Source organism: Lactuca saligna, chromosome 2 (assembly GCF_052625555.1).
Source record: "Lactuca saligna cultivar CGN05327 chromosome 2, ASM5262555v1, whole genome shotgun sequence".
NCBI lineage: Eukaryota > Viridiplantae > Streptophyta > Magnoliopsida > Asterales > Asteraceae > Lactuca > Lactuca saligna.
The window spans coordinates 55,512,067-55,531,386 of NC_136418.1; the positions used below are offsets into that span (position 1 = coordinate 55,512,067).

The following is a 19,320-nucleotide window of genomic DNA, read 5'->3' on the forward strand; positions in this document are numbered from 1 at the left end:
ACTAATTAAATAATCTTATTAATATATTAGAACTTATAATATATTAACAAACCTTAAGTGTTATTTCTCTCATTATAGTCTATCCAAATGCATGATGCCATGCAACCCAAATGGACCATGCCGGGTTGGGTCAAGTCTCACCAATTATAGTTATGGACTTAGACATTAATCCAACAGATTTAACCCATGGATCTCATGGAAATGAAAGGTCATGGGTATTAGGATTTACATGAATGTAACCCTAATCCACGACACTATATAAAGGAGTCCTTGGCACTTGTAATGGCACTAGTTGTGTGTGTGAGCAAAGGTGGCCGATTTCTATAGGTGTTCATACTCTCTCTAAAGGTTTCCAAAGTTTGTGGTGATTTGTGAGTTCCATTTGAGGCATCCACATTATTGGTGCTAGGCTCTCAAACTCCACGCAATGAACCACTACTAAAAGATATGTAATTCTACTAGTATTTTATGATCAAAGTACCCCATAACACGCTAGTTAGGATGTAAACCTTGGAGAATTATTATTTGCATGTATCTTAGAGAAAACATAGATACAAGGTTTCTAGGGTTGCATGTACACCATAGGAGTGTTAGAATGCTCAAAACCCTTCAATCGGAGCACTAGAAACCTCTTTTTCACCTTCATCTCTTCCATCAATCTTTGTTGTATCCTTCTCTTTCTTCAACAGATCTCATGGCTGGTGACAAAAGCAGTCTCACATCAGATGCTTCTTCACATCCTTCTACCCTCAATAACCTTAACATCTTTGGTTTATCCTCTCATGGTAATGTAGTTGTATCTATTGTTACCAGTCATAAGTTTAATGGCCACAACTTTCTTCAATGGTCACAATATGTGATGATGTATATTGGTGGAAAAGGAAAGGAGGAATATCTTACTAGAGAGATCAAGACTCCAAAATCAGATGATCTAAAGTACAAAACTAGGAAGGATGATAATCACATGATTAAGTCACGGCTGATTAATTCTATAAATATTTATATAAGAGAAAATTATCTTCTATATTTGACTGCAAAAGAAATTTGGGATCCAGTCAAAGAGTCCTACTCCAGTTTTGAAAATGCATCAAAACTTTTCAAGGTTGAAGCCACCCTCTATGACCTCCGCTAAGAAGACACCTTTGTCAAACAATGCTTTAACACTCTTACTCAGTATTGGCAGTAGCTAGATCTATTTGAAACATAATCCTGGAAGTGTACTGATGACACTACTCTATAGCGGAATATCGTTGAGAAAAGGAGAAGTTTCAAGTGTCTTCATAGACTCAATAAAGAACTTGATGCAGTCAGGAGTAGAATCGTGAGTATCAAGCCTCTTCCTCATGTAAAGGAAGCATTCTCAGAGGTTCAACATGAAGAGAGCAAGAAAAAGGTCATGCTTGGTGCTTCCCCTAAACTATCAACAAAAGATTCTTCTACTCTTTCTGGCCAGGGACAACAAAAGGAACGACCATGGTGTGAACATTGTCATAAATGTGGACATTATAAAGAAACATGTTGGAAACTTCATGGAAAACCTGCCGATTGGATACCAAAATCATGGAAAGTGAATGCAACTCATGGAAAAGTGGTTGTTACTCCTTTAAGTGTTGTTGAAGGAAAAGGGAACACATAAAATTCATCTCTTTTCACCGAAGAAAAGTTGGAGGCACTTCAGAAAATTCTAAGTCAATCTATTCAACAAAAAACCACTCCTTATATATAGGATTGTTGACCACTAAAGGTAACCAATCATCAGCCCTTATGGTCAGTAAAAAGCATATTAACCCTTGGATTCTTAATTCTAAAGCATCAAGTCATATGACAGGAAATCCGAGCATTGTTTATGAGTTTCATGCAAGTCCAAAACATAACATCAGTAAAAAATTACAAATGACACATCCTCTACAGTTGCGGGTATGGGTTCAGTCAAAATAAACCCAAATCTAAACCTCAAATCTATTCTTTATGTATCCACATTGGAATATAATTTACTCTATATTCCTAAAATTACACATGAACTCAATTATGTGGCTAAGTTTTACCCAGATATTAGTGTGTTTCAGGACCTGGGTTCGGGGGAGATGATTGGTATTGAGAAGATCACTGAGAAGATTGAAAATGCCACAATTCAAACCATTTATACTCCATCAAGACTTCAAAATAGTTGATATTCTCACAAAGGCCCTTCCAAGGAATTTCTTTAATAGACTAATATGCAAGCTGTGAATGTTTGACATACATTACCCAACTTGAGGGGAAGTGTAGATTTATGTGTATTAATTAAAAATACTCTTAGTTATTGTAAATCCTTCAATTATAGGTAGAATCCCTTATTTATTGGAATTAACATTGATTGTATAGCTAGGATATCCTCTATAATTATCCTATAAATGGGCATTTTCATCTAGTGAATATAGTATCAATTCATTCAAAAAGCTTCAGTTCCTATGTTTCATAAAATTTTAGATATTGTTCTTACATATTAGCAAATCTACATAAATGGTCCTTGTGTTTCACAAAGTTATAGAAATGTTCATTGCTTTTCATGAAATTATGGAAATAACCTTGCAAAAAAAATTATAGTTGTTGTCCCAACGATTCACAAGATAGAGAAATCGTTACTGTCCAATAAAAAATTTGTACAATGTTCATTATCCAAGAAAACATTAGAAAAATCGAGTGGAAAATATAAGATTTATAAAATAAGTGCAATGTACGGACCATGGCTACCCCCTAAAGGTAGGCTAGTTAGGTGACCACCACAAGGGCCTAAACTTTATAGTTTTCCTTAAATAATAATTCAAAAAAGACATATCATATATTTTAGAAAAGAAATAGTTTTTATGAATAACTGGGTTTTCCCCAAAGTGCATTGCAGCAACGCCAATATGTTTTGTAAGATGAATTTTGATTATTGTATTGATAAAAATTAGGTATTGTTGCATTTTTTGGTTGATAAATACATAAGGTTGGTACCACTGTCTAACTCCAATATATATATATATATATATATATATATATATATATATATATATATATATATATATATATATATATATATATAGATAATCAAATAAAAATGTATTGTATGTGTCAATATTCATATGTAGGAATAATACATAAAAATAAGCATGAAAACATAAAGAAACTAGAACTTATGTTGACACATACATAAAAATAAGTAAGATTTTTTTTAAGTTAATGAACGGATTTTTAAATAATAAAAAACCTATTATATAGGATTTGACTAATACTTAGGAAGCCTAGATAAAAAATAAGCACGGAAAAATATAAATAAAAATTACGTTGAAATGTAAACAAACATGAATTTAAATGAACACATAAAAAGCAAGTTTTTTTTTTTTTTTTTTTTTTTTTTTTTTTTTTTTTAATTATCGAACGGGAGTTTTAAATTTACGTCGAAACGTAAACTGATTCATCGGTAGGAAATGTAAATAAAAATAGCTAGGAAAACATAAAAATATACATTAAAAAAATAATATAAGTTTTACTAAAAAATTAATAAATGAAATTTCTAGATTCACGTCGAGAAAAACAACTATTTTTTTTAAATTAACGAATGAAAATGGGGTGTAAACATGATAGTTTAGAACGTCGACGGGTGAAAGTGTCTGTAATATTTAATGTAGGTACTTGATTTTTTGCATCACTTTGGAATTCTTAAAGAATTATAACCCTCATTTGTAGTTGGTCACGATGTGAGAATGAGAGCGACTCACGACGTTACATTCGTCTGAATCGCGTATCCTTCATTAAGTCTCACAACGTGATATATAGGTGTTCACGTCGTAGGAGCAGGATAACCCTAATCCCGTTTGTTATACCCTATCTAAGGGAAGTGTGAGGCTAGGGTTTGCTGTCACAACTAGCATTTTAGGGCTAGGAAATTCAGTTCATGTGTAAATAACTAGTAGTGTATCTTGTAACCCTAATTTTGATGTTATACAAGTTGTTCATTCAAAAATGACAATTCAAGTCGAAATGCCTTTGTAAAGGCTCTCAACCAAATTCAATACGTTGCATTCACTCAACTTTGGGCATGTAATGTCACACCCCCGAACCAGACGGCGGAAACGTTCGGGGGCTTGCGTGTGACTTCATCTCGAAATATCATTACAGTGAATATAATTGAAACATAACATCATCATCATCACACATGTAATAATACAACATTCATTGTTTACATCGAGTATTGTATTTGAATATTACATGCCAAAATAGTAACAGTATGATGAAACAAAATATCACACAATATCCATTAGTTTGTTTCGTTCATCCTGCTTCAACAGTATCCTGAGAATACAAGTTATTTTGAAAATGGTCAACATAAAAATGTTGGTGAGTTCATAAGCATGTTTGTGAAAATTATTTGTATAACTTTGAAAACCGCCAGAAAATCCGATATTTTCTGAAAACTGTTTAGTGTGTTTGTGTTAGATCTTGTATTAATGCATGTATGCTATTGTTTATTTGACTAAAAAGGTAACGAAAATGTAGAGAATGTAAGAGCATGTAAAGAGAATGTTCCCAGACAACCCGACGTTGCCTAAAAAAATGAAGATGTCTTCCGTAAACTTCATAACGTTAATTCCTCTAAGCAAGCCGTCATAACCATACTAAATAATGACAAGTTCGCCTGTCTTGGCGTCGTTGGACGCTGACGGAAAATAGAATAAGGTTTTTGTCACCCTAGACTGGCCTAGTCTAACTGTAGCGAACAGCTCAGGTGTGGGGTGTCATCCCCATATAGATCTATACACAAATCCCCGTTCTCCCTCCAGGAGACTCTGTTATAACTACAGGTTACGATCGTACACTTAATAGGTGCCAACCGATGAAAACTCGCTAGATCCTTAATCGAATTTACGCGAAGAAAAATGTATAAACTCATTCTAGGACCACTGATCCATGTAAGTGAACCACGAAGGCGTCGCTAAAATGTAAATCATTTCAAGGCCCAAATGGAATGAGATTATATAACATGGGCCCGGAATATATATGAAAGGACAACTAAGGATCAATTCACATATAAAGTATATTACAGGCCCAAATAGCACACAAATAGTATCCAAGGTCCGTCGCACATGTTAATGGGTTAGTGAGGCCCAATAAACATGTAAATAGTATACATGACCTATCACACATAGAAATGGGTCATTAAGGCCCAATAACCTAGAAAATGATCAAATTAAATTCATTTGTTGGTTTATCATTGGTTTTAGTTCAAGTATTCACTAAAATAGTATAAAAAGAAAAATGCATATAAAACCCACTCTCAGGCCCAATAAACATGCAAGTGGACCACTAAGGCTCACTATACGTGTTTATTATTTCCAGGCCCAATAAGGATATGCATATCGTTTTTAACCCGTTTGTTATTGTTTTGTTTATTTTAGCTTGATTATTTACAAAGTTGATATAAAAAGCCCTCCTTTTGTAAAAATGACGTTCTTGTCCCAATAAGCATAAAAATTACAATTAGGCCCAATTTTTGTAAGAATAACACTTTGATCTCCAATTTTGTTAAAAACTTGTGTTGATGACTACTTTGTGGTAAAAATAACATTTATAAACTCATTTTTGTCAAAAATATCATTTTTTCTTGATTTTTGTGAAAATGCACATTTTTCTGGTTTTTGGCTTTTCCGACCTAGTTTTTAGAAAATTTGTAGAAAATTCATCGTAAGCCGAAATTTGAATCTGTAAATTCTGGAAGTTTGGAAATCTTGTCTACTTTGTTAAAACTATTTTCTCATAATTTTTGATGGCCTCAAACTAGTGTGAAATTACTCATCTTCACAGGTTGGTCCGAAATTATTTCAAATATGATAGGCAGTTTTGTAAAATTCACCAAAAATTGTAGAAAAATCGTATGAAAACGTGCGAGTAGTCATTTTATAAACCTGAACTTTATCCATGTAAAACAGTTTTGAAAAATACTTCCATTTGAATGGTCAAAACAGTCCGAGATTGGACCAAAACGTTTCTGTCAAATGCTGTTTTGTGAGTTTAGTTTATAGATCTCTAACCACAACACTCATTTTTGCTATATCAAGTGTATAAATCCAGTATATACTAGTTTACACGTATTATTTTTGATAAAACATACTTCTCTCAAGATTCATATAAAGATCCAAGTGATACACTTCAAGTTTCTTAACATATTTGTAGGTTAGGGAAGAAATCACACATAATCACCAAATGTTTCAAGGAAATCACACATAATCATGCATATACACATAGATCTACACAAATCAACTTGTATTCTCCCCCAAAAACAAGTAAAAACCAAAAACAAGGGGGGTATGAACTCACTTTGGGGTTTGGAAGTCGGTTTTGATGAAGAGATGAGTCGATTTCGGCCCTATCAAACTCCTTAAGGATGTTTTTCGAACTTAAAGGGTTCTAGAAATCATGATCCACGAAAATATGATGTAAGAGGAGATTTTTGAAGAGATCAAGAAGTGAAATCATAGATCTAAGTGAAAAACTTACTAAAGATGATGATCTAGGTGAAGATCCTCTTGAAACTTCCCATAAATCTCGAAAATTTAGAGGAGTAGAGAGGAGTTCTTGAAGGCTCTCCTTGGAAGAAGATTTCAAACTTAGGTGGTTCAATAGTGTGAAGATCTTGATGAAAATCTCTTGAAACACACACCAAGTCACGAAATTTTTGAAGAGGAAGAAGGTGAGAAACTTTTGAGAGTTAGAGAGAACTTTTGGAGATTGAAAGGGATGAAGTGGGGTGGAGTGTGGCATCTCTCGGCCATAAGAAGAGAGGTAGGAAGAGAGAGATTAAACATTATTGCATGGGGGGTAATAGCACTAGAAATATATGATTACCTTGAAACATGTGGGTTAATTATGTGTTGTCAAGTTATTAGTAAAGCCCATTTCTTTCTTTTTTTTTCGTTTTGGGCCGAGAATGGGCTAGGAGGAAAGGGAGTGAGATATTTTGGGCCATCCCTTGACTTAGCTCGAAATCATGTGGCCAAAAATATGTATTTTTCAGCCCATTGGGCCTTTACGGAAGTTCAAGCCCAAAGATACCCATGAATATAGTTTATGGACCATTAGATTTAATGACATCATTTATGGCCCAACATGGCCCATTATAGATAAAATGAATTATTCTAGACCCAACGTAGTCAAATTAAATGTTTATTGGTCCATTAGACCCAATAAGAGGATCCTAGTCCAAATTAACTTAAACCGGGATTTCTAGGGTTTTCAATCCATATGAGATGTATTGTATTAGGTTTTGAACCTAATTCAAGAGTTTGGATTCAAACGGATGGTTTTGAATATGCATAGAGTAGGATTTTCACTTAGAGTACAAGTTATTACACTAGGTGAATAATTGCATGATAGTAGAATTTCCTTATAAAAATGCTAGTTATGACATCTTCCCCCCGTTAGAGGGAATTTCGTCCCGAAATTCTTTCGAAAGGTAGGTTCATGAATGAGAGAGTAGGTACTTCATTTGATCTTCGCGTTTCCCAATTGAATTTCGGTCCATGCTTAGCGTTCCATCGAACCTTCACAAACAAAATGGGGCTTTGTTTTGTATGCTCTACTTCTTTATCATTTATCTCAACTGGTTCTTCGACGAACAGGAGATTCTTGTTTATTTTGATTTCTTGTAAATGAGTGATAAGAGTCTCATCTGATATGCGTCTTTTCATATTCGAGACACGAAACACCGAGTGTACGTTAATGAGCTCTACAGGCAGCTGCAGCCTATAAGTCTTTGGACCAATCCGAGCAAGAATCTCGAACAGCCCGTTGTATCGTGGGATTAGTTTTCTCATTTCCTAAAGCGAATCATTCCTTTCCAAGGAGATTCTTTTAATAACACGCGATCCCCGACTTGACATCCTAATGGCTTACGCCGCTTGTCAGAATAGCTCTTATGTTGGTCTCGCGATGCTTGAAGTCAAGCTTTGATTTGGATTATCTTCTTTGTTGTTTCGCAAATGGTTTTTGTCACAACTGAAAATTTTGTGTCATGTAATCTATACACTCAAGTTAATGTGAATCAAAAACTTAAGAACATGTGTAACACCTATGATTATGACTTCAAAAACTTCAATCAAATACATCATACAAGTACTACAAATAGTCATCAAACAATTGGAGACCCTAGAAGTCCTTGTTTAATTCCATTTTGGACTAGGACTCCCTTATTGGATCCAAATGGACCAATAAGCTTCTAATTAGACTATCATGGGCTTAGATCCCTAATTGGGCTCTAATTGGACCCACACTAATTTATTTCAACATTTTGGGCCATGTTGGGCCTAGAATGAAATGAATTAAAAGCCTTGATACATGAATAACCTAAACCAGTCCAATAAAAATATAAAAATCCTACCACATTCCCTTAGACTTAAAACATACCTAAGATTAACTCTAATATTGGGCTTAGGGGCAAAGGCCCAAATTTTTCCTTTTCCCTTCCAAATTCTCGGCCCAATGCCCAAGCCCAAGAGGAAATGGAAGAGTTGACTTAATTCATGCCACCTCATTATTAACCAAAGGGTATATATGCATGGAACTCATACTTCCAAGCACATATCACTTCAAAGATCACTCCTCTTCTCTCCTCTCTCTCACTCTCGGCCACATTCAAACACACACACAAAAAAATTTACTCATTCTTCTCTCAAAGAAACTCTCTCCTTTCCTCTCCATAATTTCGAGATTCTAAGAAGCTTTCAAGAGGATCTTTCAAGCTAATCATCATCTTAGGTAAGTATTTACTTATATACATGATCTAGCTATTTCATTCCATCAATAATCTCTCCTAAATCTATTCCAACTTGTGATCATGCATCTTAGAAGTCACCAAACTCGAGACCTACCAAGGAAAGGTGCTAAGGCCGAAAATCACTTCATTTTTCCTTCCATTTTCTCTTCAAAACCGAAACCACACTAAGTGAGCTTCATACCCCTTATTTTCTGTACTTATGAGTTTTGTGGGGGGGGGGGGGGGAATACAAGTGAAAGTGTAGATCTATATGTGTTTTGTATGCCTTGTATGATTTCCATGCTTATATGTGTGCTTTTGTGTGTTATAATGTTGGATCTAGCCATAAAACCCCTCAAAAACCGAGATATACCTTATGTTAAATGATTTTAGCATCAAATATATTTCTACATACAAAGTGTTTCTAGAAAAATAGCTAAATGGTTTAGTAACAATTTCTTTGGGCTAAAAACACAATTTTTGGACCAAAAATGTAAAAAATACAAAAATTATGGGCCGAAATTGACATATCACGAATTCTGATGGATGAGGTGTGTCAAAACAATTTCAATAAAACAATTTCCGGAAATATACTCATTTAGAGGATTAAAAACATAAATTTCAAGCTTAATGGGCTAAAAATGACATTTTCGGCCCAATGAGGCCCATTATGCGAGATTTTTTGTTTTGGAGGGCCAAAACTGTGTTTTTCTGTAAAACAGTGGACTATAAGTGTTCCAAGTCCTTTTCAAAGGTTTAAAATGTTTTTTTTAAATTTAAAAAGGACCAAAGTTGCAAAAATTTTACAATTTGGGCCAAAATTGTCAAAATTGCAAAAAAGAAGGGTTATAACCGAGAAAACTGAAATTTCAGGGACTTAAACTGTTTTCATTGAAAAATATGCTGAAAAATATCAATTTCAATAATTTTTGGTGTTAAAATGTCAAGAAAAATGATTTAAGGACCAAACCGGAAAATTATTTAATTTAGGGGTTGAAAAAGTAAATTTTACAAACAATGAGGGGCTGAAAACAGAAAACTTCCAAGGCTTATTCAATACATGCAATTTGATCAAATAATGGCACCGCGACTATCGACGAAATACAATACACTACAATACCAAAAAGCGTTGTTAAACGAATTGGTTCGGTCTCGAACAAATAAAATCCGAAACTACTAACACGACGACACTACGACGCTACGACACTACGACACTACGATTCATACAAGTAACGTTTGGGAATTCAATATACATGCGAGTGTGCACAGACGTCTACGCACCATCTTTGGGCCCCAAAAGTGTAAAATCTTGTTTGTTGGGCCTAGCTAGTCCAATGACCTGATCTTAAGGCCCGAAGACCTCTATCTTATGAAGTGTTGGGTTTTACCGACCTGACACAACGTAAAAGGACTTTCAATGGCTTGTATACTACTGGTCCCCAAGAGTCCTTTGGTATTGCTAGTAAAGTCTACATTTCATGCGAGGCGGGTCTGGGACCCCTCGTACATTTTTATCCCCAACCGGTTAATGGAGTCATCGAGGTCTTCGTGTCCTCTTTCTCTTCGGATGTGGGACTACACATAGTCAGGGTGATTGGATAACGTGATTAATATGGACGACGCCTACGGGATCGTTAGTATAGCTATAAACTGGTCGTTTGTGTAATGCGTGTTTGTAGCAAATAATCATGCTCAAAAACAATCCAACGTCGCCTGGGACTGACACTACGCGCTATGCAATGGTTTCAATGTGACTTCATGGGATTCAAGGAATTAGGAAAACATCGGGTTTTCCTAGGGTTTTCAATACATACAGATTTGAAATGCATACAACTTCAATGAACAATTTTTACAAGTATAGAAACAAACAAGCATACCTATGGATCTTCACAAACGTTTTCAAAAGCTTTTCTTTTCAGAAAATATCGGATTTTCTGGTGATTTTCAAACGATACGAAACATTGTTTTTCTTCAAATACCGCCTATGAACTCACCAACATTTCATATGTTGACGTTTTTCAAAATACTTGTATTCTCAGGTAACCAGTGAATTCAAGGAAATCGTACTCAGTGATGGCTTGCAGTTTATTTATTAACGAACTGAACAATTTATTTTTGGGAATGAAATGTTTAAACAATGTACTTCATCTAAACTTCACTGGTTGTACTATATTAATGCATGGTGACGAATGTTGTTACGTTTCATATATATTCAATGTTATGGTATTCAATTGAGTCACGACAGCCCCCGAACGTTTCCGCCGCCCGGTTCGGGGGTGTGACAGGTTGGTATCAGAGCTTTGTTTATAGTGAACTAGCATATCTAGCCACACATTGATATGCAACTATAAACCAAAAGGAGGGACTAACATAACTCTGAACAAAACAAGTAAATAAAACACACTTGCTTGCATTAGGAATAAGGACCTAACGCCGAACCAAACAAAAATAATGCTAGTGTCTCGGTTAAATTCAGGACTGTTCTTAGTGGTACCAAGGAGTGGATGTAGCCTGATCAACTACACTCTCTCCAAAGTATAACTAACACACATCCTAATGAGATCAGGATAGCTAGGGAATCTAAAACTATACCCCTACCACCGAAAAGAGAACGCCTGTTTAGCTTGTGCAATAGCGGTAGAGTCATAGGAAAGTGATAGCTTATTCGTATACTTTCTCCTAGTCTTCATGGAGGGAGAGCATCAGGGCATTCAGTTTCACCAAGCCCTAGGGGCACACGGGATACTCGAAGACGAACTAGAGGGGAATCAAGAGGGAGTCCACGGCGTTGAACCTGACGAGTACATGGACACCGACTACGAGTTCGAGGAGACCGACGATGACATGGAGGAGGATCAGGCCCCGGACATGGATCACGTCGCATCTCCTGTTAGCGAAGTGCAACAGGATCACCACGTCCCACCAGTGAATCCCGCGAGGGAGAATCGTTCCCCAGAAGCCGAGATTGCCGACTTGCGGCAACAACTGTTCGCCATGGAAGCACGTGTCATGCAAGCAGAGCATGAGAGGGATGAGGTCATTATAGACATGACTGAGATGGCTCAGCTGTTGGCTCAGCACTTCGGCATATGATTTCACCGTTATAGTAGGACGCAGCTCATCGCGGTTAGGGATAGACTTATCTTAGTAGGTCGTTAGGAACTATGCTATGTACCTCGACTCTATGTTTAAGTGACTACACTACTCATAGAGCCGTTATGCTGTCGAACTAGTATCACTCATGTATGCTCTTACGAGCAAAATTTTCATGTATCAAATGCGGATAATATTAATAAATTTTTACGTGTTTTGTTACGATATTACAAATTGCTATGTGTTGAGAAATTATGATTGATTGGTCAATGGTAGTAGTGTTTAAGTTCGTACCATGCACCTAGTCAGTAGGATCACGACCTCACAGAAACAACATACCCTCAACATCTTTCCGTTTTGTGACAGAAAGATGCCTCCCCAACCTACTCGCGGAAACCCAGGACCAACCCCACCTGAAGTTGACTCAGCCGCGTTCCAGGCAGCTGTATCTGCAGCAGTCACTGCAGCGATTGCGCAAATTCATCAAGGGAACAATGGAGGAGTCAATGGGCAAGGAGCCGGAAGTTCGAACAACGGAATGAATCAAGGACCCACCAAGACATGTACCTACAAGGACTTCACAAACGCTAAACCACGAACTTTCAACGGCACTGGAGGGGTGATCACTCTGAAGCGATGGATCGAGAAGGTAGAGTCAGTATTCGAGATATGCGATTGCCCCGAGCAGATGAAGGTGAAGTTCGTGGCCTGTACTTTTGTGGACCAAGCACTCACTTGGTGGAGTGGACACGTGGAAGCTATGACGCTCCCTGTAGCCAACTCTATACCATGGGCAGAAATGAAAGAAATGTTAATGGCTGAGTACTGCCCCCGAGGCGAAATACAGAAGATGGAGCAAGAGCTATGGAACCTCACTGTGCAGAATGCGAACATCGATGCCTACATATCGAGATTTAGTGAACTATCTCTGTTGTGTCCGGGTATGATCACATCAGAAGGAAAGAAGATTGAACGATTCATCTGGGGACTGACATCCCCCATTCAAGGGAATGTGATAGCTGCGAACCCTAAAACGTTTGACAGTGCGAAGAGATTGGCAAAGAGGTTATATGATCATAACAACAAGAAGGGCGAGAAGCCAGTGGAGACTGAGAAGAAAAAGGAGGGTGATGGCAGGAAAGGGAAGAACAACAAGAGAAAGGGGCGTTAGGGCCCCGAGACCTCTAAAAAGCAGCAAACAGTGGCAGTTAACGCTGTCACCGCACCGGTTCCAGCCACACCACATGCTCCAGCCTCAGCTGCTTCAAATGCTTCAAGACCCTATTCCGGTAATCTTCCCAAATGCAATAAATGCGGTTTCCACCATCTTGGAGAATGCAAGGAATTCCATTGCACTAGTTGCAACCGAAGGGGACACACTGCAAGGTTCTGCAGGACATACCCTCCTCAGAACCAAAGTCAGGGAAACAACCACAACAACAACAACAACCACCGCAATAACAACAACACCAATGCTGGCGGGAACAATGCAGGGCCTAGCCACACCTGCTTCGGGTGTGGAAGGACGGGGCATTTCCGCCGAGATTGCCCTAACAACAACTCAGGAAACAGAGGAGCAGGAAGAATGCTGACTATGGGTCAGAGTGATGCAGTCCAGGACCCCGCAGTTGTGACCGGTACGTTCCTCCTAAACCACACTTATGCATGCATCTTATTTGATACCGGAGCGGAGCGAAGTTTCGTAAGCGAGAAGTTTAAACATTTATTAAAACAACAACCCCAGAAGCTAAATGAAACCTATACGGTGGAAATGGCCAATGGGAAAACCGAATCCACTGGGGAGATCTACATCGGATGTACCCTAACCCTTAACCAACACGTCTTACGAATAGACCTAATGCCAGTATCAATTAGGAGTTTCGATGTGATTATCGGCATGGATTGGTTAAGCCCCCACCATGCCGAGATTTTGTGCCACGAGAAGGCCGTTCGCCTTCGTCTCCCAAATCACGAAACCCTAGTAATTTACGGAGACAAACCCAGTACGAATCTTCGTCTCATCTCGTGCATCAAAGCACAAAAACATCTGCGAAAGAACAATTTGGCGTTCTTGGCTCACATAGTGGACAAGACCAAAGAAGAAACTAACGTCCAAGATATTCCGGTAGCGTGTGAATTTCCAGACGTGTTTCCTGAAGATCTTCCAGGAGTACCCCCAGAGAGACAGGTTGAGTTCCGAATCGACCTCGTTCCAGGAGCAACTCCTCTCGCTAAATCACCCTATCGGTTGGCCCCTGCTGAAATGCAGGAATTGTCCAGCCAACTCAGTGAGCTTCTGGACAAGGGATTTATCCGACCTAGCTACTCGCCATGGGGAGCTCCGGTGCTCTTTGTCAAAAAGAAGGATGGATCTTTCAGAATGTGCATCGATTACAGAGAGTTAAATAAACTCACTGTTAAAAACTGCTACCCACTCCCACGAATCGATGATCTATTCGACCAGCTCCAAGGAGCTAGCTATTTTTCTAAAATAGATCTACGGTCCGGATACCACCAACTCAAAGTCCGAGAAGAGGATATTCCTAAAACCGCTTTCCAAACCTGCTACGGACATTATGAATTCGTCGTCATGCCCTTCGGTCTAACAAATGCACCTGCCGCATTTATGGACCTAATGAATCGAATCTGTCGACCGTTCCTTGACAACTTCGTCATTGTGTTTATCGATGACATCCTCGTCTATTCTCGAAGCAAAGAGGAGCATGGCCAACATCTCCGACAAGTCCTAGAAACTCTGCGAACGGAAAAGCTTTACGCCAAACTCTCCAAGTGCGAGTTCTGGCTCCGGAGTGTGAATTTCCTAGGCCACGTAGTTTGCCAAGACGGAATTCATGTGGATCCCTCTAAGGTCAAAGCTGTGGAAGGATGGGCATCTCCGACTACGCCCACAGAAATTCGTCAGTTCTTAGGCCTAGCAGGCTACTATAGGAGATTCATCCAAAACTTCTCTAAGATCGCCAAGCCGCTTACCTTGCTTACGCAAAAGGGCGTGCCATTCAAGTGGACAGACCGACAAGAGATTTCGTTTCGAACCTTGAAGCAAGCTCTCTGTAGCGCTCCTGTGCTATCTCTACCTGAAGGAACGGAAGATTTTGTAGTCTACTGTGACGCGTCGAATCAGGGCTTAGGTTGCGTTCTCATGCAACGTGGAAGAGTGATAGCATATGCGTCCCGCCAACTGAAGACGCACGAAGTAAATTACACGACACATGACCTAGAGCTGGGAGCCGTGGTCTTCGCTCTGAAAATTTGGAGGCACTACCTGTACGGTACAAAGTGCACCATCTTCACGGACCACAAGAGCCTCCAGCACATCTTGAATTTGAAGGAGCTGAACATGAGACAACGAAGATGGGTGGAATTGCTAAACGACTACGAATGCGAGATCAAGTACCACCCAGGCAAGGCCAACGTGGTAGCTGATGCATTAAGTCGGAAGGAGTACTCTAATCGTTGTACGAAAACTCTCTCAATAACCATTCAATCCCACCTGGCCACTCAAATTGCAGTAGTCCAGTCAGAGGCCATGAAGACGGAAAATAGAGCAAGCGAAGTATTGCGCGGAATGGAAAAGAACCTGGAGGCAAAGGAGAATGGAGTATACTATTTCATGAACCGTATTTGGGTCCCTAAACTTGGAGGGCTTAGAGATGTTGTCATGAAGGAAGCCCACAAGACGCGATACTCCATTCATCCCGGTTCCGATAAGATGTATTTGGATATTAAACAACACTATTGGTGGCCTAACATAAAGGCGGAAATCGCGACCTACGTCAGTAAGTGCCTTACGTGCGCCAAAGTAAAGGTGGAATACCAGAAACCATCAGGATTGTTACAGCAACCGGCAATCCCTGAGTGGAAATGGGAGGGGATTTCTATGGATTTCGTGACCAAGCTGCCCAAGACGTCGGACGGACTGGACACCATATGGGTAATAATCGACCGACTGATGAAATCTGCCCATTTCCTGCCAATCAAAGAATCCTACAAGATGGAGAGACTGACACGTTTGTACCTACGAGAAATCGTAAGACTCCATGGGGTGCCAAAATCTATCATCTCGGATAGGGACAATAGGTTCACATCGCGCTTTTGGCAATCACTCCACAAGGCAATGGGAACTCATCTCGATATGAGCACCGCATATCACCCACAAACGGACGGTCAAAGTGAACGAACCATTCAAATGCTTGAAGACATGCTTCGTGCATGTGTGATAGACTTTGGAAAGTCTTGGGATACCCACCTACCGTTGATCGAGTTCTCATATAACAATAGTTACCATTCAAGCATCAAGGTGGCTCCTTTCGAAGCACTGTACGGGCGTAAATGTAGATCACCGTTATGTTGGGCTGAAGTAGGTGACACCCAGCTAGCAAGAACGCATACGTCGGACAGGGCACTAACGGGACCGGAGATCATTCGCGAAACCACAGAAAAGATCGTCTAGATCAGAGCTCGATTACAAGCATCGCGTGACCGACAAAAGAGCTACGCCGACAAACGGCGAAAGCCCTTAGAATTCTAGGTCGGTGATCGAGTACTGTTGAAAGTCTCACCCTGGAAAGGGGTTATATGTTTCGGAAAACGGGGAAAGCTGAACCCGCGATACATTGGACCTTTCGAAATCGTCGCTCGAATAGGTCCGGTAGCATACAGACTACAACTACCCGCGGAGCTAAACGGTGTACACCCCGTGTTTCATGTCTCTAACCTAAAGAAGTGCCTATCAGATGAAACCCTTGTCATTCCTCTTGAAGAAATCGAAATCAATGAGAATCTCCTGTTCGTCGAAGAACCAATCGAAATCATGGACAGGGAGGTGAAGCGTACTAAGCAGAGTCGCATCCCGATCGTGAAGGTACGGTGGAACGCAAAGCGTGGGCCAGAATTCACGTGGGAACGCGAAGATCAAATGAAGCAAAAGTACCCTCACCTATTCTAGCATTCTCAAATCTAACTTTCAAACAGAATTTCGGGACGAAATTCCCTCTAACGGGGGGATGATGTCACAACTGAAAATTTTGTGTCATGTAATCTATACACTCAAGTTAATGTGAATCAAAAACTTAAGAACATGTGTAACACCTATGATTATGACTTCAAAAACTTCAATCAAATACATCATACAAGTACTACAAATAGTCATCAAACAATTGGAGACCCTAGAAGTCCTTGTTTAATTCCATTTTGGACTAGGACTCCCTTATTGGATCCAAATGGACCAATAAGCTTCCAATTAGACTATCATGGGCTTAGAACCCTAATTGGGCTCTAATTGGACCCACACTAATTTATTTCAACATTTTGGGCCATGTTGGGCCTAGAATGAAATGAATTAAAAGCCTTGATACATGAATAACCTAAACTAGTCCAATAAAAATATAAAAATCCTACCACATTCCCTTAGACTTAAAACATACCCAAGATTAACTCTAATATTGGGCTTAGGGGCAAAGGCCCAAATTTTTCCTTTTCCCTTCCAAATTCTCGGCCCAATGCCCAAGCCCAAGAGGAAATGGAAGAGTTGACTTAATGCATGCCACCTCATTATTAACCAAAGGGTGTATATGCATGGAACTCATACTTCCAAACATATATCACTTCAAAGATCACTCCTCTTCTCTCCTCTCTCTCACTCTCGGCCACATTCAAACACACACACAAAAAAATTTACTCATTCTTCTCTCAAAGAAACTCTCTCCTTTCCTCTCCATAATTTCGAGATTCTAAGAAGCTTTCAAGAGGATCTTTCAAGCTAATCATCATCTTAGGTAAGTATTTACTTATATACATGATCTAGCTATTTCATTCCATCAAAAATCTCTCCTAAATCTATTCCAACTTGTGATCATGCATTTTAGAAGTCACCAAACTCGAGACCTACCAAGGAAAGGTGCTAAGGCCGAAAATCACTTCATTTTTCCTTCCATTTTTTCTTCAAAACCGAAACCACACTAAGGTGAGCTTCATACCCCCTATTTTTTGTTTTTATGAGTTTTGTGTGTGTGTGTGGGGGGGGGGGGGGAATACAAGTGAAAGTGTAGATCTATATGTGTTTTGTATGCCTTGTATGATTTCCATGCTTATATGTGTGCTTTTGTGTGTTATAATGTTGGATCTAGCCATAAAACCCCTCAAAAACCGAGATATACCTTATGTTAAATGATTTTAGCATCAAATATATTTCTACATACAAAGTGTTTCTAGAAAAATAGCTAAATGGTTTAGTAACAATTTCTTTGGGCTAAAAACACAATTTTTGGACCAAAAATGTGAAAAATACAAAAATTAAGTGCCCAAATTGACATATCACGAATTCTGATGGATGAGGTGTGTCAAAACAGTTTCAATAAAACAATTTCTGGAAATATACTCATTTAGAGGATTAAAAACATAAATTTCAAGCTTAATGGGCTAAAAATGACATTTTCGGCCCAATGAGGCCCATTATGCGAGATTTTTTGTTTTGGAGGGCCAAAACTGTGTTTTTCTGTAAAACAGTGGACTATAAGTGTTCCAAGTCCTTTTCAAAGGTTTAAAATGTTTTTTTTTTTAAATTTAAAAACGACCAAAGTTGCAAAAATTTTACAATTTGGGCCAAAATTGTCAAAATTGCGAAAAAGAAGGGTTATAACCGAGAAAACTGAAATTTCAGGGACTTAAACTGTTTTCATTGAAAAAGATGCTAAAAATATCAATTTCAATACTTTTTGGTGTTAAAATGTCAAGAAAAATGATTTAAGGACCAAACCGGAAAATTATTTAATTAAGGGGTTGAAAAAGTAAATTTTACAAACAATGAGGGGCTGAAAACAGAAAACTACCAAGGCTTATTCAATACATGCAATTTGGTCAAATAATGGCACCGCGACTATCGACGAAATACAATACACTACAATACCAAAAGTCGTTGTTAAACGAATTGGTTCGGTCTCGAACAAATAAAATCCGAAACTACTAACACGACGACACTACGACGCTACGACACTACGACACTATGACACTACGATTCATACAAGTAACGTTTGGGAATTCAATATACATGCGAGTGTGCACAGACGTCTACGCACCATCTTTGGGCCCCAAAAGTGTAAAATCTTGTTTGTTGGGCCTAGCTAGCCCAATGACCTGATCTTAAGGCCCGAAGACCTCTATCTTATGAAGTGTTGGGTTTTACCGACCTGACACAACGTAAAAGGACTTTCAATGGCTTGTATACTACTGGTCCCCAAGGGTCCTTTGGTATTGCTAGTAAAGTCTACATTTCATGCGAGGCGGGTCTGGGACCCCTCGTACATTTTTATCCCCAACCGGTTAATGGAGTCATCGAGGTCTTCGTGTCCTCTTTCTCTTCGGATGTGGGACTACACATAGTCAGGGTGATTGGATAACGTGATTAATACGGACGACGCCTACGGGATCGTTAGTAT

At 38.8% G+C, this 19,320-nt stretch overlaps 1 protein-coding gene across 1 annotated transcript; it reads left to right on the top strand.

The window, feature by feature from the left end:
* The first annotated feature begins 694 nt into the window (after positions 1-694).
* LOC145029735 (uncharacterized) lies at positions 695-1,636 on the top strand. Its single transcript, XM_078978211.1, has 2 exons — positions 695-1,102; positions 1,241-1,636. The coding sequence occupies exons 1-2, from the start codon at positions 695-697 to the stop codon at positions 1,634-1,636; spliced, it is 804 nt and encodes a 267-aa protein (XP_078834337.1).
* Positions 1,637-19,320: the final 17,684 nt, after the last annotated feature.

Coding starts and splice junctions, on each gene's coding strand:
- LOC145029735 (XM_078978211.1), top strand. CDS start 695: ATGGCTGGTGACAAAAGCAGTCTCACATCAGATGCTTCTTCACATCCT. Junction 1,103..1,240: donor ATGCATCAAAACTTTTCAAG/GTTGAAGCCACC, acceptor ACTACTCTATAG/CGGAATATCGTTGAGAAAAG.